At 42.4% G+C, this 25,931-nt stretch overlaps 1 protein-coding gene across 1 annotated transcript in view; it reads right to left on the bottom strand.

The window, feature by feature from the left end:
* Positions 1–1,658: 1,658 nt before the first annotated feature.
* The window catches only part of PYGL (glycogen phosphorylase L), a 51,962-nt gene continuing 27,689 nt past the window's right edge, over positions 1,659–25,931 (bottom strand). The window contains exons 9-21 of the mRNA XM_059057161.2: positions 25,401–25,493; positions 24,576–24,722; positions 24,075–24,238; positions 23,474–23,588; positions 22,821–22,922; positions 22,539–22,686; positions 22,379–22,437; positions 22,134–22,275; positions 19,797–20,004; positions 18,347–18,481; positions 17,624–17,690; positions 14,552–14,724; positions 1,659–2,546 (exon numbers count right to left, since the gene is read on the bottom strand). Coding sequence (XP_058913144.1) covers positions 2,534–2,546; positions 14,552–14,724; positions 17,624–17,690; positions 18,347–18,481; positions 19,797–20,004; positions 22,134–22,275; positions 22,379–22,437; positions 22,539–22,686; positions 22,821–22,922; positions 23,474–23,588; positions 24,075–24,238; positions 24,576–24,722; positions 25,401–25,493 — 1,566 coding nt within the window. The 3' untranslated portion in view covers positions 1,659–2,533. The remainder of the gene's footprint in view (positions 2,547–14,551; positions 14,725–17,623; positions 17,691–18,346; positions 18,482–19,796; positions 20,005–22,133; positions 22,276–22,378; positions 22,438–22,538; positions 22,687–22,820; positions 22,923–23,473; positions 23,589–24,074; positions 24,239–24,575; positions 24,723–25,400; positions 25,494–25,931) is intronic.

Here is a 25,931-nt window from a genome sequence, read left to right as displayed (position 1 = left end):
GGAGCTCACTCAGGTGTTTAAAATCACAAGGTCACTGGGTTTCTTGAGTAGAATAGCTTAATTTCATGTTCAAGTTCTTTTCTCCTACCTAAACTGGTTTCCCTTTAATTTGTTTCCAATTTGTTTCTTCAGCCAAACCAATAGCAGGTGGCAAATATCTATTATCTTTTACTTGTTTCCACCCAGTGGATTGCATTTCAATAAACCACACCTAAGAATTGCAGTCTTGGAAGCATGATTGGTATAGGAGTCAGAAGAACTAAAACAGTAAATGGTTAAAAGGGGTTATCTCTGGGCATGGGAGAGGTGGGGTAAGGCAGTAGTGGTTTTCATTATAAGACGTTTGTGGCATTATATTTTAATTTTTACCATGTGCATATATTACGCAGATAAATAATTGTATGTAAATATATTGAATATTTACATATAATCATTCATTATGTATTCTAATAGTATATAAACATATAAATATGTATCTGATTGACATAAGGAGGGTTTCAGACTTTGGCAAGGATAGAGAAGTCTTCTCTCTGTCCATGTTGGCTGAAACCTTTCCTTGCTTTTCAGGCACACAGTTTCTAGCTGCCGGGGTGGGGGGTGGGGAGGATGCTAAGGCGAAGGGCCGTAGCTGCTATGAAGCAGCCCTTCACGACGGCAACCCAATTATTGTTTATCTTCATGGCAGTGCAGAACACAAGTCAGTGCCTTTGCTTGGATTTTTTTTTTTTTTTTTTTTTTTTTTTTTTACAGAGTGAAAGAGTATTTCAGCCCTGTGGGGGAATGTAAGGCAGAGCTCAGTTTTTAGGTCTGTAATCATCCCTCCACATATTTTTTTCCCTTTGTTGAAATTTGAGGGTGTTCTGACAATAGGCTCCTCTTTTTTAAAAATTTGTATAGTCTCTATGTAGAATAATGTGGATCCTTAAATGAAAGGGAAACTAACTTCCAAAATTTGGATACTGATTTCAAAGAAGGCAGTGGTTCCTTTACTCCCTAAGAATGTTGGAAATGATGGATCGAATCCATGGACGACTGGATAGGGAATAGGCATGAGGTATGGAGAAAAGGAAGAGCAATTTCCACATCAGTGGTCTTCTCACAGAACCACGTGGAGATTCATTTATTTGGCATGAATCCTATTAATCAAAAGTATGGATTCCCTAGGAGAGATCACCTGGAGTTCTGATCACGGGTACTGGGGGCCACCTGACTAATTCTAGTCTGGAATACTGATGCCTCAGCCTGTTCTCTGTGGTCCCAACCTTGCTTGGTAACCAAGAGCACCTCCCAGGAGGCTGGCTCTCCTTTGGTGCGCTGCCAGGTGGGCCTTTGTCTTTATGGTGGGTGACGAGTATTGGCTGCGACTACGGGTCTCAGCATGGGGGAGGGGCAACGTGCCTCAGAGACCCTCAGACCTCACTCTGTCTCTGGGAGGACACTTCAAACTCAGTGACAAGGTCTGGAATCTGCCCCTCGGCTCCCTTGCCTCTGTCTCTTTTACTCACTGTCTTTTTGTGTCAGATGATGGCTTTCTCAAGACTTGCCTTTGCTCAAGGGGCTTTCTTGAGGTGTATGTTTTAGAGTCACAGTTAGAGATTTCCTGTGAAATCAACATTTTTCAACATTGCTCAACATTGTTCTGATTGTGTAAACTTGGGCACGGTGTTTCAATGCATTTTTATTTAAAGGGTCATGTGAATCACATAGTCACGTCTGCCCTCTGAGTGAATCCGCTCTTGACCTCAGTTATCCCAGATTTCCTGGCTTGGGGTCAGCTGCACCTTCCTCTGTCTCCTGCCCGGAAGTCTCAGCTTGCTCTCAGCAGTACTGAGCTGGAAGGAGGCCAAATGACAGATCACAGGGAACCTTGATGAAAACAGTGGTTCTATACTTGGGATCCATAGAAGCCCCAGAGGGTCCACGAACTCCCAACCCAAAATTGTACACAAAATTGGCAGAGTGGATACATTTTTCGGGGCAGCGGGTCCATAGCTTTAATTACATGTTCAAAGGGCTCCATGACCCACTAAGGTTTAAGAAACTTGGCTCTAAAACAAATTCAAATGGTTTTTTTAAAGAATCCTCTGCCTTTTGAATCATCTTTATCTCCCTTTTGTGTGGTTAATAGAGAGTAGACTGTGGTTCTTTTGGAAAAAAGTATTTCTTGTACCTCCAGGGCTGTGAGTCTCTCTCCTTCACTTCATCTTGCACCTCATGGCAGAGTGGACAGGATGCAGGCAGATCTTCCTTTAGTGAACTTGATTATATCATCCCTTTTTCTGAAAAGCCACTTTCTGGAACTTATTTTCCTTTAGCTTCTAGAAGTGTTCTTAGAAATAGGTTTTTTGCTGTGAAGCAGTGCAAGGAGATGGATTGTCAGCAGTTCAATCAAATGCTTACATTGAGAAGTGCTAGTGGTCCGGGCAGCCGGTGCTCACTTGGGGGAAGGCAGCAGCAGAGGGGAGCTGTGGATCATTCACCCTGACACAGGCACGTGGGCTATGACACCAAGAAGCATTGCCCTCTCTCCTGGTTATTTGTCTAACCTGGAAAAGAAAGGCGTGAGATCAGATGCCAGCAGCATGGTAGTGATTTTTGTTGAATTTGTCATTGTAATTCCTAATTCTTGCTCTTTTTTTTTTTTTTTAAACCTCCTCTATAGGGCAGCTCCTCATAGACTTGAGCTAGTAAAGGTATGTCTGAAGGGGCCTCAAGGCACCGATTTTATGTCTCCATTTATTCTCTTCTGGTCTACAGCCCTAAGGTCTTCCTCTGCCCTCAGCATGGTTATCTCCTGAGAGCTCCTGGAGGTGAGGGTGGGTTTGTGGTGTCTGGGCCTAAAGTCCCATGAGTAGACTTCTCTTCCAGCTTTGACCTTGGTGGATCAAAACAGATGTGAACATCTCTGAGTCCCAAACACTTTATAATGAATTTGTTCCTTTCATCACCAGACGGAGTTGAATTTATTTGCTTTTTCTAAGGGCTAGGGGATGCGTTGAAAAAATATATTAAGTGCAAAAACCACTCCTTCTACCAGAAACAACCTTTTTGGGGGTATGGGACTGTGGGAACGTGTACATTTTTCCCCTCCTCCTGTTGGCCAAGGTGAATTGTATGTCTCTGACGTGCACAGGAGGAAGAGTTGTAGGTGTAGGTGTGAAAAGTAGCCAGATCAGCCTTGTGGTGTGTGGGATGTGTGGGGATGGTATGATAAGACTTCCTCCTCAAGGCAGATTCTGGATTCCACACACCATAGTCATCATTTCCCAGCCTGACCACACTTCCCTAGCTCTTCATTTTCTCCTTTGGATAGGTGATTTCTTTTAAAAATTAAAACTTTGTTATTAAATTGTCCTTCCTCCCTCCCTCTCTCCCCTTTCTCATTCATTCATCACTTCAATCACCCAGCAAAGCTATTTTCATTTATTTGCATTCCCACCTAGGTTTTTTTTTTTTTTTTTTTTTTTGTGGTAGCGGGCCTCTTTCTGCTGTGGCCTCTCCCGTTGCGGAGCACAGGCTCCGGACGCGCAGGCTCAGCGGCCATGGCTCACGGGCCCAGCCACTCCGCGGCATGTGGGATCCTCCCGGACCGGGGCACGAACCCGTGTCCTCTGCATCGGCAGGCGGACCCTCAACCACTGCGCCACCAGGGAAGTCCTATTATATTACTCTTAAGTAATTACTAATAAATTAATTAACTTGAAGGCATGTTACAATTCAGGTACAATCTTTCCATTTACTTTTTTTTTGAAATTTTGTTAATTTTGAAATTTAACATAATAAAGAAATCTATGATTTAATAGTTATAAACTGAACCTCCATGTAACCAACATTTAGTCAAGAAATTAGCATCACTGGCATCCCAGAAGCCTCCTGTATGTCACTTCTCAATCCAGTAAGTCTCACCTTAGATGTAAGCCTTATTCTGAATTTTATGGTAATTATATTCATGCTTTTCTTTATAGTGTTACCACCCATGTGTGCATCTCTAAGCAGTATAATTTTGGTTTTGAACTTTATACATTATTAGGATTATATAGAATGTATTCCATTTTTTTTCAGCCAACATATATTTGTGGGATTTTATCATGATGTACAGCTGTAGTTTGATCATTTTCGTTGCTATATAGTATTTCATTGTATACATATACTAACATTTACTGATCTATTATTTATGAACATTTGAGTTCCTTTCTGTTTGGGGCAGTTAAGAACACTGTTGCTATGAATGACCTTGAGCACATATTCTGTGAATATGTGTACCTGTTCCCTGGAGTATACCCTAGGAGTGGATGCTGGTTAATGAGGGGGCGCTTAAGTTCAGCTTTAGTAGTTATAGCACCAGGCAGTTTTCCTAGGTGACTTTACCACTTTACTCTGTTGTGTAAAGAGAGTTCCAACTGCTTCACCTTTTTGCCCTCATACTGATACCATTGTGGTGTCCATTTGCATTTCCCTGATAACTAAGGAACCTGGGCATTTTTTCCCATCTGTTTATTAGCCATTTAGATACCCTCTCTTGTTAGATACTTTTTCATGGCTTTTGCTTATTTTTAAATTGAGTTGTGTTTCTTCTTATTTGTTGAAGTTCTTCACAGGGCGAGCCATTAGAAGATTATTTGTATTGCATAGATATTCTGTTATTTTGTTCTGCCATTTTACTCCTTTAATGGTATCTCATGATGAAGAGATGTTTCTAAATTTAATGTGGGCCAATTTCCAATTTTTTTTTATAGTTAATACTTTTAATAAAAATATCCTGTTCGACTTCCCTGGTGGCACAGCGGTTAAGGATCTGCCTGCCAATGCAGGGGACACGGGTTCGAGCCCTGGTCCAGGAAGATTCCACATGCCGTGGAGCAAGTAAGCTGGTGCATCGCAACTACTGAGCCTGTGCTCTAGAGCCTGCAAGCCACAACTACTGAGCCCGCATGCCACAACTACTGAAGCCCTCGTGCCTAGAGCCTGAGAACCCACCACAATGAGAAGCCCACGCACCGCAATGAAGAGTAGCACCCGTTCACAACTAAAGAAAGCCCCGTGCAGCAACAAAGACCCAACACAGCCAAAAATAAATAAATAAATAAATTTATATTTAAAAAAATATCCTGTTCCAAAAAAAAAAAAACCAAACTCTGCTTACCCATGACAATACTCTTCTATGCTATCTTCTAGAAATTCTGTTTGGCCTTTTACATTTAGAGCTATAATTTACAGGTATGGAGTTTTGTGTGTGTATGAGGTAGAAGTTCATATGGATATCCAGTTGGCTCAATACCATTTACTAAACAGACCTTCCCCAGCACTCTGCAGTGCCAATGTTTGTATGTATCAGTGCCAATTTTATATATGAGCCTCTTGGTAGATTCTTATTTCTCTCCCTTGTCTATCTGTCCATTCTCATATGAATACTACAGTCTCTTAATTACTATAGCTTTGAATCTCGCTGTGTAAGTTCTTCAGCTTTGTTCTTTTTATTCAAGACTGTCTTGCCTATTCTTGATCTTTTGCATTTCAACATACATTTTGGAATACACTTGTTAATTTCTATGAAAAACTTCTGGGTTTTTGATTGAGATTGTATTGAGTCTGTAGATTAATTTGGAGGAATTGTTATCTTTCTAATATTGCATCTTCCAATTCATGAATATGGTATCCTTGAGTTCATTTTGACCGACCAATTGATTGATGTTTTCTTAATTTCAGTTTTAGGTCAGGTTCTCCTAGAAGTAGAGCCCATGGCAGGGATTCGGTGTGTATGATTTATTGACAGAGTGTTCTTCAGAAAAACCCTGCAAGGTTATTTGAATGAGAGTTGTAGGATAGGGAAGGGGAAAGAGCAGAACAAGATGAGACTTAAGGTCAAGTCTAGCTGTGGCCTGATCCATGTTGGACTGTAAGCTTTGGGTCAACGGGGGTGGTTTCTGCCATCCCTAGAGTTGGGAGGAGGGAGGGTGGCATAACCTTCCAGGATCAATGGCTTCTGTCATCCAAGGGCAAGGGGAAGGGGGCAGACAACACTTACAGCAAGAGTTAATTAACTGTATTAGTTTTTTCAATAAACCAACTTAGATTTTTGTTGATTATCTACATTTCTTGAGATGGTACTTGGATAATTTATTTTCAGTATTTCCTCTTTTCTAATTTATGCATTAAGGCATACTCCACCTAAGCAACACTTCAGCTGCATCCCACAGTTTTGAAATGTATTTTATTATTCAGTTCAAAATATTTTATAGTGTGACTTCTTCGACCTATAAGTTATTTAAAGTGTATTTCATAATTTCTATACTTTTGAATATTTGATTATGTTTGTAATTGATTTCTAACTCAGTTCTACCATGATCTGAGAACATGCTCTGTATGATTTCAGCTTTTGATATTTGTTCAGACTTGCTTTATGTCCTGACATGTGGTCAGTTTGGGTACATATTCCATATGCTTGAAAAGAATGTGTTCTGCTGTTTTTGGTGTACTGTTCTTATGTGTCAATTGGGTCAAATTATTAATCGTGTTCTTCAATTCTTCTATATCCTTTATTTTTGACTGATTGTTTTGTCATTTTCTCAGGGAAGAGTATTAAAATATCTCACCATGATTGTGGAGTTGTTTACTTTCATTTTAGTTATGTCAATTTTTGCTTTAGTTTTTTTGAGGTTGTATTATTAGGAACATACATCTAATAATAATGTAATTTTATATCTTCCATGTGAACTGATCCTTTTTTAATCATGAAATATCCTCTTTTATGATTAATACTTCTTTTTTAAAAAACTTAGTTTTTCAGGGTTTTTTAATACATTTTTTAATTTTTATTTTTGGCTGCATTGGGTCTTCGTTGCTGTGCGTGGGGTTCCTCTAGTTGTGGCGAGTAGGGGCTACTCTTTGTTGTGGTGCACAGGCTTCTCATTGTGGTGTTTTCTCTTGTTGTGGGGCATGGGCTCTAGGCGCATGGACTTCAGTAGTTGTGGCTCGCGGGCTCTAGAGCGCAGGCTCAGTAGTTGCTGGCTTAGTTGCTCCGCGGCGTGTGGGATCTTCCTAGACCAGGGATCAAACCCGTGTCCCACGCATTGGCAGGCAGATTCTTAACCACTGCGCACCAGGGAAGTCCCAATGCTTCTTAACATAAAGTCAACTTTATCCAATATTAATATACCTTTGTTTTGAGTAGTGTTTGCATGATATATCATTTTCTATTCCTTGATTTTCAACTTTTCTGAAATCTTACATTTAATATATATCTTTTGTAAGCAACATATAGTACAATTTTGATTTCTTTTTCAGTATGACAAACGTCTGTTCATCGTAGTATTTAGTCTGTATACATTTAATGTAATTATGATATTATTTAGGCTTAAATCTACTCTCTGTTTTCTATTTGTGTCATCTGTTCTGTGTTCTTTTGCCTCTACTTTCTGGCTTTCTTCTTACTTGGCAGTTGTCTCAAGGAGAAAAGTGTGTTGAGTGTCAGGCTCACCTCTCTGGGCTTCCCTTCTCTCTGGGATCTAGGCCACTCAAGACCTCATTACTTTGGTAGGTCTCTGACACCTTCACAGAAACGTTTTTAAAATATTTTCTTTAAGAACCATGGCTCTGGTGTCAGACTTTCTGGGTTTTTTTTCCCCAGGGGTGTCACTTAACAGCTGTGTAATCTTGGACTGTTTTTAATGCTTCATCTATAAATGGGTATAATCACAGTCTATCAAGATTGTGTGGTAGATTCACATATGAAAAGCATGTATGATAGTGCCTGACACAGAGCAAGCACTCAATGGCCATTAGCTATTTTTATTATCAGTGGAGTGCCGTAACTCTGAATATTACTGTTGAATAAAAAAATGTAGGTGGTATGAGACATGGATGTAGTGAAAGGCATAGGTCCTTACCCTCAAGAAGTTTCTTGTCTAGTTGGGGAGATAGGAAATTAACGGGGGATATAAAGTAATGACGTGGATTTCCGTGTATCACTTTGGAGTCAATTTCATTACTCAACATAGTGGAAAAAGACCATGGGCTATGAAGCTAGACAGATTTGGATTTGGGTTCAAATTTGGCCTCTGCCACTAACCAATTATGACTTTGGTAGATTATTTCCCTTTGTTTTATTTTTCCTATTTCTTTAATGAGGTTGGTACTGCATAGGGCTGTTGTGAAGGTTGAATTAGGTAAAATAATCATGCAAAAATATGGGCATTCAACAAATGCTTGTTTCTTTTTTCCACTCTTTCTATAACACAGTAGACTAAGTGAGGTGTTAAGGGGAGGACCCAGAACAATAATATCAGGGTAGGGAGAATTCAGGGAAGAGAAGGGTCTTGTGTGCAGGTGTGACCAATGAAGACTTACAGGGAGATAGGATCTAAGCTCATTTCTTGAAGGCGAGGGAGAGCAGTTAGAAAACACAGACAGGAGGGGAGAATGTGAGCCAAGGCACGGGGCCAGAATGGTGTGATTATGTGTTATAAAATACCTGAGAGTCACGGAGGGCCTCTATATAAGATCTTTTACACTTGTCATCCTTTTAAATCCTCACAGCATGTCTGAGTTTGGCACCATTGCCTCCACTGAGAATAATGGAGGCTTAAAGGCTTGCCCAATTGACACATACCCTATAGAGAGGAAACGGGACTCAATCCTGCATTTTCTAACTCCAGGCAGTCAGATGGAGGTTTGCAGCTTTTGGGATGAAAGACTGTGGCCAGATGTGGATGGGCTTACAGCCAAGATAGGAGTTTTTTGTCTGTTTAAATAGATAGTGTTCCACTCCCAAAGCTTTGTAACAGCAGATTTCAGGTAACTGGTATTTTAAGAATATTTATCTGGTGGAATTCCAGAACAGAGAGAAGCCAGGGAGACCAATTAGGAGCCCCTCACTGTGGTCTGGGCTGGAGGGGTGGTCTGACCTGTGAGTCTCGAGGGGCACCTCTGGCTGCAGAGGAGTGAGGGATAAGGGGAGTAGATTGACTGGGGCCCGCTTTCTCCTTACGCCTTCAGAATTTGAGATGAATTGCTGAAGGGCTTCTCTTACTGAATTCTCCTCAGAGGAGTCCTGATTCCAGGGGTAGCAGAACCAGAAGACAAAGAAAAGAGAAAACAAGAAATCTTGCCCTTAGCACGGGTAAGAGGAGGGCAAAGGAAGGAAGGGAAAGAGAAGCAGTATTGGGATTTCCAGACTACCCGAATGTGAGTCATTTGCTGTGAGACCACACAAAAAATACAGGCCAGGCAGACCCTGGGAAACCACGCAGGTTTCTGCAAGCAGCAGGCCCATGTCAAAACTGTGAAGCAGAAGTTTGTCTTTACTGACCTCAATTTGCATATTCTGTACCCATTTTCCTACCAAATTCCCTACCAGGCATGAATTTCCTTTTTATAATCAGGAAAAAAAAATTTTTTAAAGGTCCTTATATTTAGAAAGTTACTATTCTCTCTATTACTACAGTTCATAGTGGGAGACTACAACAAATGACATATTATAGTGCTGGGGCAATGACCACTAACTCTTATTTCTCCACACTCATAAAGGAGCAATGACAAGCAGAAATCTAAAACTTGCTTCTACACTGAACATAATTCTTTTCTTTTTAAACTGCGAAGCAGACGTTTGCATTTATGGCCCCAGCCTACCTATTCTGTACCCACTTCCTTCCCTTGGCGACGTCCCATTTACTACATTGCACCCCCCTCCCTGCTCAGCACCACAGAGGAATACACATAATACTTTGTTGGTCTTTTCTCTTTGCAAATCTGTTCCAAGGATTAAACTCTGAATGAAATTCAGTCACACTGAGATGAAAATGACAGATAATAGCTTAAAGTGTCCATCAGGGATATTTGCACAGTCGATTTATTCCTTCTTTAGCAAGTATTTATCTAGTGTCTGTTAGGTACCAGGAACTTTTCTAGGTTCTGGGGATACCACAGGGAATAAGAAAGTTGTGGTCTAACCTCCTATGAAGTTTGTATAGTTGCTGGAGAGGCACACAGAAGACAAGTATGCAATAAGAGGATTTTGAATAGTGAGAAGTGCTGTAAAAGTAATAAAATGATGTAAAAGGAATGACTGGGAGGTGATGGGGGACAAGGTTTGATGGTTAGTTAGGGGAGGACATCTTTGAAGAAATATCATCTAAACTGAGACTTGCATGACAAGGAACCAGTTGTCATGGGAGAATCTGGAGGTCTCGGCTGAGGGAAGAGAAAGGCAAGGGCCCTGCAGTGCGATCAAGGCTGACGTGTTCCAGGAGCAGAAGACATCAGGGCCTGGGGGTGGAGAGGAGTGGGCCTAGTGATAGGCAATAGAGGCTGTAGCCAGATTCTGTAAGGCCTCCAAGGCCAAGGTGATGCTTGGATTTAATCCACGTGCCTTTGAAGGATGTGAAGCAAAAGAGGGATGTGATGAGAGTTGCACGTTAAAATGATCACTCTGGTTTCCCTGTGGGAACTGGGTTACAGCAGGGCGAGGGTGGAACAGGAAGCCATCTGGGATTGTTGGTGTAATCCAAGCAAGAGATGAAGGCTGGGTTAGGCTGGGTGATTAGTGGAAATGGAGAGAACTGAATGGACTTGGGAGTAGTTTAGAGGCAGGGTTAAAAGTTTGAGTAAGGGGTTTCCCTGGTGGCGCGGTGGTTGAGAGTCCGCCTGCCGATGCAGGGGACACGGGTTTGTGCCCCTGTCCGGGAAGATCCCACATGCCGCGGAGCAGCTGGGCCCGTGAGCCATGGCCGCTGAGCCTGCGCGTCCGGAGCCTGTGCTTCGCAACGGTGAGAGGCCACAACAGTGAGAGGCCCGCGTACCGCAAAAAAAAAAAAAGTTTGAGGAAGGTGCAGTATCGCTCAGGGTTTATGTCCTTTCCTCATTTTCAGTTGGAATGGATGTTTTTAGAGCATATAAACTAACTTACCTTTCGACTTAATCAAAATATGGCAAGAGCTGATTTAGCTAGCATTCTTTTTACTGGAATTTGCCATTAATGAGGAAATTCAGTATGTTTAGAATGATAATTGTTATGTTTGGAGTCCTATGGTCATTATTAAAACCTAAAATGCCTTTTTAAAACATTGCAATATTAAATCATATTCAACAGAGTTTATAATGTTCAAATCCTTTAAAACCAATTATCTATGTATTGTATACTTTATCAGAATTTCTAACTAATCAGAATATTCTTTTCCCTAACTAAACCACTTAATTATTCTGCAGTTCACTGTAGAAGCAATTTTTAGATTATGCGTATCACTGCTCCTTTATGAGTATGAAGAAATAAGTTAGTGGTGCTATTTGTACTTTAAAAAAAGATAGGGCTTCCCTGGTGGCGCAGTGGTTGAGAGTCCACCTGCCGATGCAGGGGACGCGGGTTCGTGCCCCGGTCTGGGAGGATCCCACGTGCCGCGGAGCGGATGAACCCGTGAGCCATGGCCGCTGAGCCTGCGCATCCGGAGCCTGTGCTCTGCAACGGGAGAGGCCACAACAGAGAGAGGCCCGCGTACCGAAAAAAAAAAAAAAAAAAAAAAAGTAAAAACCACAGAATGTTTAATGTGATTATCTATGGATGGTGGGATTATGTGTTATTTGTTTCTTCTTTCTTCCTTCTTCTATTTTCCAAATTTCCTACAATAACAATTACTTTTAAAACATAAAAGTTATATTTCCAAAAAAAGGTTTATTTAGAAAATCACTACTCTCTATATTACTACAGTTCATAGTGGGAAACTATAACTAATGACATAGCTATAGGCCATGTTTCAATTTATTTTCCTTTTTAAAAAATAGATTTACCGGAAACTTCCAGGATTTTTAAGCATGGTTATGGATGCCCTGAGGAAAGACGAACTAGTCTTCCCCAGTGATGGAAAGTAACTTAATGATGTAAAGATGTCCATTATTACTATATCTATAGGATTCTGGTGGGTAATTATAATGTGACTTATTGAATGAGTAGATGAGAATTCTTAGTTGGGCACTAGGATTGGGGGTAAGGTAACTACAGTATCTACAAATTTTTAGTATTTGGTATTATCCTTATGTCTAATTTAATGACTTTACCAATTCAGTACTTTCTCTGAAGTTATAAAGGGAGTTGTAGGTTTAGGGTGTTTCAGGACCCTTTAAAGGTCCTGTATGGTCTAACCTAGCATTCCTTGGAGGAATCTCTGATTTCTAGGTCTTATTCCCCATGTAACCAAAATCCATACACCATCCAGCTGAATAACCCAACAGCAAGTCCAGTGACTAGAATCTGGCGAGTTAGCCTCTCACAGTTGGAGAATCTAGAGTGCCTACAAATAGGCAGTCGTTATCAGTATTTTTTCTATTTCAGCACTCTTGAGGGATCTAACATCCTCAGGAGTAACAGCAAGTCACTGTGGCAGGGGTGGATGGTATCAGAATTTGGAAGGGGACAGGGAAGTACAATTAGTCATTCTTCACATCATAGCCTTTTCGAATTACCAAATAGGAAGTTGACCAGGAGGCTAATCAAACCTATTGATCTCATGTCCATCCTGTACATTTATGGGGAAATGTAAACAAATTGCTACAAAGAGTTCTCCTTGGTCCTGTGGTAGTTCTTGTTATTTTTTGGTTTTGAGTTACTTTGTTTTCGTTTAATTAAAACATTCCAGATATTATGAAATAAGGCAGAATAAGGAAAAGGTGAGGTTCTGCTAATTCTGTACAAATTCAGTGTTTTTGTTCCTTATTTTCAAAAATCACATAGGAATAAATTAAATCAAGTATGCTAAGTTAATTGTATGAGTAAACAAAAGAATCTTGCCTGGAGGGAAAAAAAGTCACTATATGAAGCTTATTATATATGAAGTTGTTATTCCTGGGAGGGATGGAAAGAGCATTCCTTTATTTTGGGCAAACCTCATGTTTTGCTAAAGCCTTAACTTAGAAGAGGAGAAATCTCAATGTATATTTCTTGAACTGAATGCTTTTCTTCCACTTGTTCCTAGTGTTAAATTCCTGTCTTCTCCCCTTCTTATCATACACGGTGAGGATGACAAAACGGTGCCTTTGGAATTTGGAAAAAAGGTAAACTAAGTTCAGTGGCTGACAGAAACATACTATACTACTTTCACCATTTTCGCAGCCAGCCAAACATTGATTAGGGCCTAAAGAAGGGTCTCTGACATTATAAGGGATTCTCTGCACCCTGAATTGCTGTGCCACCTGGTGTATACAATACACTGTTGTCACTGTTCCATGAGCTGTGCAGCTTTCAGTTCCTTGGTTGTAGAGGCAACCACTCAGGGATATGCAGGGTGCCCATATCTCTGACTTAATGGGACTAACTCCTTAAGTTGGCTGTTTCCATACCCTTTTAGGAAAATTAGACTAGGAAAACAACTGCTTCAATGATCAGCCTTTGAGTCCATGTCTTTCTGCCCCTTGCAGCTCTATGAAATTGCACACAATGCATATAGGAACAAAGAGAGGGTGAAGATGGTGATCTTTCCTCCTGGCCTCCAACAGAACTTCCTGTGTAAAAGTGCCACACTGTTAAAAACCATGAGGTAAGATTTGCTTTGCTAAATGCAATGAGGGCTGCTCTGGCTTACTTAGACCATGAGGTGGGGAACGCATGTGAGCTCATCTAGGTCCTTTTCCTGCATAAGTTTCCTGAGCCAGCAGTGGGCGTGAGGTCTGAGTACAGCGGAGAGCGAAGACTTGGTCCAAACACCACTTGTGGTGTATATTTCTTATGTAAAACTGTACTGGGCTGCTTGGGTGAGCTGAAGTTACTGACATTTCTACAAGTCACTTGCCATTTTAGTAAGGGAAAGCATAGATGCTGGGCATTATGGAATGTTCTTGTTTAGCTTGTCATATTCTACTTTGTGGAACATGCTGAAACTTCACTGTGGAGAATCAGAATTTGGTAAAAATTTGATCCCATCTAAAAATGTACAGTTACCAAACATTCTGGGGATATCTGTGGATAAGGTGGTTTTTGATTTGCACCTAGACAGCAAGCAGTAGCAAGAAAGATGCTCCAATGTAGTTAAATAATTTGTATTTCAGTTTAGTTAATTTAAATGGCATTAAAAAGTTCCAAGCTGGGCTTCCCTGGTGGCGCAGTGGTTGGGAGTCCGCCTGCTGATGCAGGGGATACGGGTTCGTGCCCCGGTCTGGGAGGATCCCACGTGCCGCGGAGCGGCTGGGCCCATGAGCCATGGCCGCTGGGCCTGCGCGTCCGGAGCCTGTGCCCCGCGACGGGAGAGGCCGCGGCAGTGAGAGGCCCGCGTACCACAAAAAAAAAAAAAAAAAAAAAAAGTTCCAAGCTGTTTTCTAGCTTTCTGAATAGCATTGGGGAAAGTCCTAGCGTGCTACTCAATCTGCTATAAAATAGTAAGATTTGGCACTCATGTAGCCTTTGGAAATTAACACTTTATTTTTACCCCTAATATACTCATACACTTTCCCTCCCAATTCCCAGAGATACTTAACTAGATTATTATTTAATAAAACAAAACAAAATCAAAAAATATGAAAATGTTGAAGTCCAGTAAGAAGCTATTTTTTCTCAGGACATTTTACAACTCACTTTCCATTGGCTTTGTTCACCCTGCTGCTGGGTTCACTGGACAGGGAAATCTTTAGGTCAGAAGGCTCCATGTTCCAGATGTCCCGGGCATACTCCTTAATTGTTCGGTCACTGGAGAATTTCCCTGAGGCGGCTATGTTTCTGAGTACCATGATGTTCCAGGCCTTTGGATTCTGTAAACAAGAATTATACTTGTTTAATTGAATTAAATTAAATTAACGTGCATCTAAGGCTCAGGGCCTGAGTGCCCATCAAGCTGTATGACAAACATCAGGCCAAGCACATCCAAGTACAATTTTGGGGAAAGTGACAGGAGTAAATTGTAATGAATCATAAATACGTTTGTTTCACAGTTGGGAGCTGGACAGGGCAGACTGTGCTTGTCTCCTATTTTAGATTATATTTCTCTAAAATGAAAAAGAAAGTACTTTTCACTCTTACAGAAACCCTAATTGGTAATTTCTGCCATAGTTACAATGTTTTGGCATGTAAGCCTTATTTCCCATGCTTCATTTTGAATGAAGATACCTCATCTCCCTTTAAACTACAGGGGAAAGGAAGGGACTAACATTCATTGTCTGCTAGATGCCACGTAAGAAATTTATCCCGTGGCTCACAGCCAAAGCTTGAAAAACACTACTCTAGAACATTAGCTACCATGCAGGCAAACAATCCCACGGGAGACTTTATTCACTAACTTCTCTTTTCCTGTTTTTTCAGAAGATAGATACTCTAGCAGGTTTACACTGAATCCCAAATACTCCACTGGGGTTTGAAAACAGGACCAATTAAGGTTTTATCCTAAATAAAAAATATACATCTATATATCTAAATAAAATATATCTCTCTCACAATTTTATGTAAAAAGTTTAAGAAGCTATTTATTTATTTTTTTATTAACATCTTTATTGGAGTATAACTGTTTTACAATGGTGTTAGTTTCTCCTTTACAACAAAGTGAATCAGTTATACATATACATATGTTCCCGTATCTCTTCCCTCTGCGTCACCCTCCCTCCCACCCTCCCTATCCCACCCCTCTAGGTGGTCACAAAGCACAGAGGTGAACTCCCTGTGCCATGCAGCTGAGAAGCTACTTATTTTATAGCCTCATGATTTTGTAAAGAACTCTAAGGAGTTCTATGGAAATGACCAGAATATTATTTGAAAACAACAGCAATGAATTATAAACATTTAAAAGAAAAACTAAAACACAGTCTGAAATTAGTTTATTCAGACTTTGGAAACTTACTAAAATAAGAAGAGAATAAAAGCTTCCTCTCTTCACGTTCTTTATTTAAAGGGATAATGACTAGACTTTCCAACCACGTGGGCCATGTTTTCTACGCTTCGACAATACAATTATTGTTAAGAGTAAAAGCTGCAGTTTGCACTAATGAACAAGGAAGATGGAACAGAATGCTGGCCTTCTAGGTGGGCATCCTTTGGATCAGGGCCATCATTTTAACAGAAGGGACCATTGTGCAAAACCAGCGTTCACATTTGTGCATGCCCTCACTCATATTTTCCTTTCCTGCTCACTTCTGTTTCTTTTCCTATACACCTTTTCTACATAACAAGCATGGGTTGAGATCAAGAGGAAGGAGCTTTCTTTCCTCTGTCTTTGAATTCTTGGAGGCTGTATGTGGCTGCTCTCTCCAGTGTTCAGGGAGCAGGAAGCAAGCCACTCTGCTTGAATCTAGCACTGCCTCTCCTTGGGAAGTATATAAAACTCTGGTTTTTATACACTTTTGGGGGGCTGGATATGCCGTAAAGCAGCACAGGCCTTGAGTGATCCTGTTTTAAAACCCCAATGGGATACCTGGGATGAATATCCTTGTCACCTGGCTTTGGGAAAGGACTAGAAAGAAATGCTAGTGCAGTATGTTTCTGTTGGAAATAGTTACTGATGTGTCCAGAGGGCAGGAGGTGGAGAGTTTATGCATTCCCACTGGTCTGCTCTATAATGGCTTTCTAGTTGGAGAGCCAAAATGGAGACTGTGTGGGCAAGGACGGCTACCTCAAGAAGCCCAAGCTGGAGTTTTAGCACAGGGCCAGCCTCCTCCTGTATCTGTTCTTCTGTGGTTTCTGCAGTTCCCTAAAAGTCTTTCCTATCAGAGGTGATCGCCTTTCCATATATTTACTAAATGTACCTAGAGGGCTGGGCTCTTTGGTAAAGATGTATGACTTTGCACATGAAGGGTTACTCACGTGGCTCTAGCCCTTTTCTTTTCTTTTTTTTTCTCTCTCTCTCCCTTTCCTTCCTTTTCTTTTCTTTTCTTTCTTTCCTTCCTTCCTTCCTCCCTCCCCCCCCTTCTTTCTTGTTTCATTCCTTTTTCTTTTTCTTAAATTCAAATGTGAAACCTCCCCTCTTTCTATACATTTATATTCTATTCATATAGCACCACTCCATGGGTAATCCAGAAGAGGAACTTACTTTACAATTTTCAAATACTAGGGGGGTCAGTCCTTTCCCAATAAACGAAGGTTCAGCCTTAGAATCAATTTAGCAGATTTTTCAAATGCTGATGGTGATCCTACCCACTACTGGGTCAGAATCTCTTAGAGGGCGGTGGGCATCTGTACTTTGAAAAAACTGCTTGGTGATTCTGATGCACTTCTGGTTAAGCGCCCCAGCACTAAATAGGCTCCTCGAGGGGCCTTGGCTTTGTCCATGCTGGGGCCTCAGTGCCCAGCACGGTGCCTGCCATGGAGGAGGCCCCAGTGCCTCTCTGTTGAATAAATGAGTGGGTAAAGTGAATATTTAATTTTGCTTTATACTCTTAGTCTCTAGGATATGCCTGCTACATGGTGGGTGCTCAATAAATATTGAATTATTTGTGACTTTTTACTTGGATAGTAAAAAACCTACAACTGCAACTGAAATGTCAAATGCCAACCTTTGCCTGAATTCGGGAACAGTCAAGTTTTGATCTGAAAAACCTAAGAGCTGCCTCACTTCCCATTTTTGATTGGTTGGTGGGGCCCTGTTATTTAGATTTAATAAAAAGAAACCAAAATTTTAATGAACTGTAAACTGGTTTCCTTTGTAAGTCTTGGCCGTGTACTCACCACGTACAGCTGACTGACTTTTTCTTGACACTTGACATAGGCTTCATAGTCTGCAAAAACTTTAAACCTTTTTTTGTGATTAGAAGGAAAAAACAAAAAGCTTCATTAATAGATGTGTGCTAAGATTCCATTAAAAATTCTCTTTTGCTTAATGTCAGGCATGGCTGGCTTACCAATCTGACATTTCTATTCACAAGGGTTTCAACCAGCCCTCAACCTTTCCTTTCTTCCCACACGTGAGAATGTTATCACATGGATGCATCTGAAAGTTGGGTACACCCGTGGAAGGAGAAAAAGAATACCAAATTTGTGAGTCTTATTCTTTTTTTTTTTTTTTTTTTTTTTTGTGGTACGCGGGCCTCTCATTGTTGTGGCCTTTCCCATTGCGGAGCACAGGCTCCGGACATGCAGGCTCAGCGGCCATGGCCCACGGGCCCAGCCGCTCTGCGACATGTGGGATCTTCCCGGACCGGGGCACGAACCCGTGTCCCCTGCATCAGCAGGCGGACTCTCAACCACTGCACCACCAGGGAAGCCCTGTGGGTCTTATTCTTAAGTCTTCTCCTTGCATTGTTAGTGGAGAATATCTAATTTTTCTTTCCAAGTCTAGGTTAGCTTATCAGATCACAGATCTATGCTAATCTACATGTGTTGTAGTTGGTTTAAGATATTCTCATCCCCTTTCCACGGCCCAAACAGCACCAACTTCTTGTGGCAACTCACCTGTCATGATAAAATAGCATGTTGACTAAGTCTTTGAAGAGGTCAGGCTGCTTGGGAGAAAAGAAGCCCTTGTCAATTTGATCGATGGCCAGCTTTAGCTCTGGAAGTGCCTCATAATATTCTCTTGCCTTATACCTGTAGGGTCGGGGCAGGGAATAAGAAAAGGTTCTGTTAATGTTTGTTAACGACACACTGGACGCTACATTAGCTGTGAAAAATGCATTCAGAAATACGGCATTTATAAAGTCATTACAGAGTTCAACAGGGGTATAAATAATATTTAACTGGATCCTGAAATTTTTTTCCCAACTAAATTTGATTAGTTCCTTGTAACCAAAGACAATAAAGACAGTAGATAATAAAAATCCTAGTCACAGAGCAATAGTCTAATCCAGTAAAATACAGTAAGATTCATTTCAAAGCAGGCTTTATGGCTCTAAACAAACGTCGTACAGTTGCTTTTTTTAAAAAAAGATTTATTTATTATTTATTTCTTTCTTTAATTTATTTTTGGCTGTGTCGGCTCTTAGTTGTGGCACGCGGGATCTTCATTGAGGCATGCGGGATCTTTCATTGTGGCGCGTGGGCTTCTCTCTAGTGTGGCGGCAGGTTTTCTCTTCCCTAGCTGTGGTGTGCAGGCTCCAGGGCGCATGGGCTCTATAGTTGTGGCGCATGGGTTCCAGAGCTCGTGGGCTCTATAGTTTGCAGTACACGGGCTCAGCAGTTGTGGCACACGGGCTTAGTTGCTCTGCGGCATGTGGGATCTTAGTCCCCTGACTAGGGATTGAACCCGCGTCCCCTGCATTGTAAGGCAGATTCTTTACCACTGGACCACCAGGGAAGTCCCTGACAGTTGCTTTTTGGTCCCACAGATTCCCAAATTTGTTGCTACTGAACAAAAATTTACTTCCAAGGGTTGGGAAGTATATTTGACACCCTCCAGATTTTGTGATTGCTGTGGTTCCTTTGAGCAGCATCTTTCTTTACTTCTTATTTGAATCCAGGTTAATAAACCTATCCAGATATTAAGTGGAACAAGTATTCTGGGTGCTTCTATACAACCAGGCCTATCATCTACCACATTTCAGTCCATCTCTTTGAGATCTTAAAGGAACACTAGGTGGTTTAAATAATAGGCAAAACCTTCAACTACACACTGGTTCAGTTTTTTGATCAAAGTAAAAATCACAGATGTGGAGAAGTGAATAGCTCATGAGGCCAGTTCTGCCATGGCTGATAATAAATAGCAATGAGCCCACGTACCTGTGCCCAAGCTCCTTTCACTTTCACTTGCTGCATGTAACAAGAGTAATCTGTGGTCAAGAGGGTCTCCTGACTCATGGGAGATGTTCTGCTGTCACTCTCATGTGACCTGCCTCAATGGGACACCTGGGTGGGCAGGTACCCTCCTGGGGGGATACCTGCTCAACAAGCAGGAGTGCTCTCTCACCCTTTCTTGTCCAAAGCAGCCACGTCCTCTATTCTCATGCCAAAGATGAACAGGTTCTCTTCCCCGGCTTCCTCAGCCATTTCCACGTTGGCCCCATCCATGGTCCCGATAGTCAGGGCCCCATTCAGCATGAACTTCATATTTCCTGTCCCCGAGGCTTCAGTGCCTGCGGTAGAAATCTGCTCCGACAGATCTGTGGCTGGAATGACTGCAAGCAAGGCATTAGTGATAGAATTAGTGATTCTGTCTCTCTGGATCTGCTTGTATGGTATCCAAGCATTCACGTAGCTGGCCTGTTTTCATCATTAAAGTAGTACATGTACATCAAGACAAACATTCAAATGGTGTAGGATGGATCTCACTCTTCCCCTTGACTCTGGCAACCACTTTTGCCCGTTTCTGATGTGCTTCTTGGTGGTTATGGCCGCAATGCTAAATAACTCTATGCTTACACTACTCTTCCTTGGTCTATAAACTTTAAAGAGCATCGAATGACTCTCTGCTATAAAAGTCGACACTACTGTGAAATAAAATTCATATTTTATGGCAAGACAAGAAAAATTTAAACATGAAAAATTTTCTCTGCCCTTTGGCTTCCTCTCTCCCCTCTCCTGTGCATTGTGTATCTGCATTATGCATGGACCAAACCGTCCCATCGGCAGAAATAGCTACTCAGCCATAAAGAGCAACATTCTCCTATAGCACCAACAAGACAACTCCTTAAAAGATAACATTCCTTCTTGATCTTGTAAGGGGTCACAATGACCCACCACTTTGTACTTGAATATCTGGATTGTGTAAACTGTCAATAATACGGCATTTAATGTAGAGCCCTCTGTCTCAAAAAACTTATATAACTGCTTTGACTTCTAATGGGTGGAACAGTTCTTGGAACTTTCTGATCTGCTGTTCCTGAGTTATAATCCTCAGTTTGGCTCAAATAAAATTTTCCATTTCTTTCTTGGATGGGCTGATTAATTTTTTATCAACCTTACATATCTCTTCCCCCTCTTCTTCCTTTCAGTTTTTGTTATGGTTTTATTTTTATTTCTTCTATTTTATAACTTTATAAAATATATCTAAACTTTGTGTGTGTGTGTGTGTGTGTGTGTGTGTGTGTGTGTGTGTGTGTGGTACGTGGGCCTCTCACTGTTGTGGCCTCTCCCGTTGCGGAGCACAGGCTCCGGACGCACAGGCTCAGCGGCCATGGCTCACGGGCCCAGCCGTCCGCGGCATGTGGGATCTTCCCGGACCGGGGCACGAACCCGTGTCCCCTGCATCGGCAGGCGGATTCTCAACCACTGCGCCACCAGGGAAGCCCTAAACTTCTCTTTCTTGATCCTTAAAATTCAGAATCTTTCCTGACCCCTCTTTTGCAATGTGAGGAAACTGGATTTTGCCATTCCTTCCACGCCTTACCACTTTCCTTCCACTTTCACTGCAGGGAAGTAAGCCACAGGCAACTGAGGTGTGCCCAGGGCAGACCTTTCAGTCTGATTCACACGGGAGTTCCTGCTGCCTGCAGCATCCCTCCCGTGCCTCCACTACAAAGCACAGGACCAATTCTCTGCTTTACTTTGAGAACTTATTTGTGGATTAGACATATCTTCATTTGCACCCATAAAAATCTGGCTCTTTTTTCTTTATGCAGACAGTTCTTAAATTGTAACATCAGAGGACCCAAAAACACCTCAAAAAGAGAAAGGTCCCTTTTCAATTTGGGAAAAGGGGGAACACACACTTGGCATTTGCATGTGGGTGGTGCTTTGTGATGCAAATAAGAAAAGAAAGGGATGTTGGCTTCTTGCCAGTCTGGCTGTCCCCACATGGGAACTCCACGCCTACTCTGAGTGCCTGTCTGAGGCACGTCTAAGCCTAGGGCTTTGGCAGCCTGACATCTGTCCTCACTCCCTGCTGCCACATGAACAAATGACAGCTCTTCTTTCCATGGAGTGACCAGACGAATATCCAGGGATTGGGGCACTGGTGTTCTATTGCAAAACTGGGGCTGGGAACTGAAGATCTTTTTTTCTTTTGTAGAGCACGGTCTGTACTTTACCAAAACCTCAGGGCCACCTCCTCCAACACCCAGCCCTGAGCAGCTGAGAGGAAAATGTGCTTGCAGATGTAACCTCTGATGTGGAGTCTGGGGACAGTCATGTCAGTGTCAGTTGGGTCACCTTAAACATTCTTAGCTTAGGGTCTTATTCTGCCTCAGAGTGACACCTTCTATCCTAAGTCACTGGCTCCCGAGGTCAGCTACTCCATTTTTCTATAACGTGTAATCCATCTCTAGCATGTGCCCTGGCCCCGCATGGTTTGTGAGGACAGAACTACCTTTTTCAGCAAGAGACACTTTGTAGTTCTCCAGGAAGATGAGTTTCAACTTGCTTCCAACCATGGGGTCATTGTTCACCACCTCTGCCACTGAAGTGATCAGCTTTATGATCAATTTGGCCATGTGATATCCTGGGGCAGCCTTGGGGAAGGATGTGGACACATGACAGAATGCAGGCATGATGAAGTGGAGAAACGGCAAGAGACGAGAGCCCCCAAGTCCCCAGGGAAGAGAAGCAACTTACTTTGCCACCGATTATAACTGTTCTGGGCACGAATAGCTTCTTCGGGTCTTTCTTAATGCCTGCAAAAGATGGAGAAGGGGATGGAATGGAGGACGGTGGATGGCCAGGGTGGGAGAGCTCCATCTCTGGGGGCTGGTCGGGGGCTGCAGGGCTGACTCACGGTTGTACATGGTGACCACATGCAGGCAGTTCAGGAGCTGCCGCTTATACTCATGGATCCTCTTCACCTGCACGTCAAACATGGAGGATGGGTTGATCTTCACTTTGTACTCCTTCTCCAGGAACTGAGAAAACTTCAGCTTGTTCTCCTGTTGAGACAGTGCACGAGGCCAGAGCCCTTTGGACTCAGAAGCATTGGGTGGGTGGTCTGTTTTTAAACAGTGGGGCCCAAACCCTCCAAGCAAGTGCTGCTGGGAAAAGCATACACACCGGGAAGCCTCACCTGCTTCACGTTGGAAATCTCCCGGAGGAAGATGTCGTCACTCAGGAAGCTGTTCAGCTTCGTCAGCTGGCTCAAGTCCTTCACATAGTCCTCCCCGATTTTCTTTCAGTTTAAAGGAAAAGGACTTTAAGCAGGGAAGGCAGTCAAGCCCACATGAGCAGTTTCTGTCAGTCAGTGGCTAAGGGCTCACATTCCCCTAACACTCACACCCCACGGCACAAAGAATGGCTTCATTCACAGGAGATGCTAAAAATGCTGTGGGAAGAACACTTGCTATACCTTCAGTGGTATTAAGTGTTAAAAACAGGAAATCTACCTAAAAAGGGTGACAAGTAACCCAGGTTCTACTAGTTACTATTTAGAGGACCTTTGTTATCCTCTTTTATTAAACAGGGGTACCATCTGTGTGTCAGACGAGCACTGTTCACCAGGGCCAGCTACATAATGCATGGGGTCTCTTTTTCTGAAATTAAGAATTTCAAGCTGGCTACAGCGGAGAATGAAACCAGTGCGGAGCCCTGTGGGGTTGCACAGGCCACTGGCTTGGGGATGAAGCAGGCCCTGCTGCAGACTGGATTTGCCAGTTATAAGTGCACTCTCTGCCTCTTGAATTCTAGTCAGAAACCCCCTTTCCCTCAGCACTCCGCAGTTACCTCTGCTATTAACTCTGCCAGTCCTGGGTTGCAGAGTAACAGCCAGCGCCTTGGAGTGATCCCATTGGTTTTATTCTGAAACTTGTCTGGTTCTAGCTCACTGAAGTCCTTGAATCTGGAGATGGAAGAGACACATCACTGAACTTGGCCGGAACGGCAGGTTCCTGCATGCTGGATGAAGTTCAGAGTTAGATCTAAGAAGCAGAGTGTAGGCTTAGAAAGATTAAATAAAAGTGGAGAGAGGGGCTGACAGCAGCTATGGGTGTCATTCTAAATAGAAATCCATTTGCAGTTCAAAATAATTACAAGAAAAAAATCCAATCTAATCACCTTCATATAATTTCCTGGCACTGACATATATATCAGACTTTTGAGCAGAATAGTTTTTTTTGTTTGTTCTTTTCTTCTAAGTCTAGAATTAGGATGGTTCAGAGAGGAAGGCCTTTTCTTTTTCTTTTAGAGAAGGGTTCTTTGCATAGAAGACATTACTTTTAAATATTTAACGGGGCCTTTCCTCATCTCCAACCACAACTCTGCATTCACTAGCACCGTTCTATTCCTGAGCAATGTGAGACCCACTACAACAGGGATGGAGGCTCACACTTGGTTCTTCACGATGTCTGAGTGAATTTTAGCCACGCCATTCACAGCATGGGAGCCCACAATGCAGAGATGGGCCATGTTGATCCTTTTGCCTCCTTCCTCTTCTATCAGAGACATCCTTCTCAGGCGGTCGACATCTTTAGGAAACAAGGCAGCAATTCTCTACGCAAAGGAAGAGAAAGGCCTTACTGGTCACTCAGGTTTCCAGCAACCCTGGGGTAACGTCATTCACTTCCCAACCAAAACCTTTGATGGAGCAAAGGTAAAACTTCACTCCCACAGAGAGGAGTGAAGATGCCTAGGGAGATGCCATCCCTCCAGGTTAGTATTTTCAAAACGATGTCATTAACAGAGCCCCACCCAGACTTGAATGCTTTTGATGTATCAATGACTGAAAGATGTTTGGGCCTCAGGTTTGGTAAGAGGGAAGACTGCAGCCACCCTTAACATCTCTAGACCTCCTTCTCAAAAGGGTTATGAATCTGTCAAAGTGACTTACATCTAAATGCCTTTGATTCATCTCGTAAATGATTTGCAAATGTCGAGGAAGCAGGTTCTCCACCAGCTCTACAGACCAACGCTCCAGGGCTTCCGGGAGCACTGTATGGTTGGTGTAGGCAAAGGTCTTCTGGGTGATCTCCCATGCCTGGGGGGAGAGGGGGCTCAGTGCTTGCCTCTGCAGGAAAGGCGGCCTGCAGGTGTGCCCCATCCTGCAGGCCAAACGCTTCTGCCCGTCAGCAACAGGACAATTCTATCTGCATGTATACAGTTAGACACAATTCCGCTAGGTTCCTGAATGGTCCAGGTAATGGGAACATGGTTTTTTGGGGGGGCGGGGGGGAGGAAGAGCAGTAAATTGTCTGATAAAATTTAGGACAGCACGCTGATAAATCTTCTCTAGTATCCTAACTTGTCTTTCATTTATTAAATAAACAAAACTTGAGGAATAAAACTTCAGTAATGTTCTGAGAAAGTACAAAGTATGTTTAAAATCGATGGGGACACCTTCAGTTAGCTGTATTCTGAGGCTAGAGAGTTTAATTTCGAATCCTTTTAGACACAAAAATGGCAAACACAATATAAGCCTTAATATAGCTACTGAGCTGTGTCCCATTAGTAATGTGTTTTATTTAGTTCTTAGTCTTACTCCCTGTAAAGCAGTAAGAACTGAGACATGTCAGCACCAGGGCAAAGTTTACCTTTAACTGTTGGAAGTTAGCAACAGTAACTTATTTTGAAAAACTGTAAAAGGCGCTTCTGGCAGAATCTCTTAACCACAGATATTCTGCTCAGTCAAAGGAAAAAGAAGCCAAACTATCCAGACCTTGGACCAGGGCAATTTTTCAATATCCACAAAAATCCTCATCAGCTCAGGGATGGCGAGTGCAGGGTGAGTGTCATTCAGCTGGATGGCAACCTGCAAGGGGAAAACCGATGTGAAGGTAACCGATGGCCCAGGTCCTTGTCCTCATCCATGCCTCATATGTGCACCAAACAAAACGTCTACCCTCTATGGAAGGCTTTAAGTATACTGTAGGCTATTCAATTTTTTTTTTTTTTTTTTTTGGTGGTACGCGGGCCTCTCACTGTTGTGGCCTCTCCCTTTGCGGAGCACAGGCTCCAGACGCGCAGGCTCAGCGGCCATGGCTCAAGGGCCTAGCTGCTCCGCGGCATGTGGGATCTTCCCGGACCGGGGCACGAACCCGTGTCCCATGCATCCACAGGCAGATTCTCAACCACTGAGCCACCAGGGAAGCCCCTCAATTTTTTTTTTAATTGAAGTATAGTTGATTTAAATATTGTGTTAGTTTCAGGTGTACAGCATCGTGATTCAGTTATATATAAATATTTTCAG

The sequence above is a fragment of the Kogia breviceps genome, chromosome 3, assembly GCF_026419965.1.
Source record: "Kogia breviceps isolate mKogBre1 chromosome 3, mKogBre1 haplotype 1, whole genome shotgun sequence".
NCBI lineage: Eukaryota > Metazoa > Chordata > Mammalia > Artiodactyla > Physeteridae > Kogia > Kogia breviceps.
The sequence above is the reverse complement of the archived record's forward strand: the minus strand, read 5'-3'. Positions and strand labels throughout refer to the sequence as shown.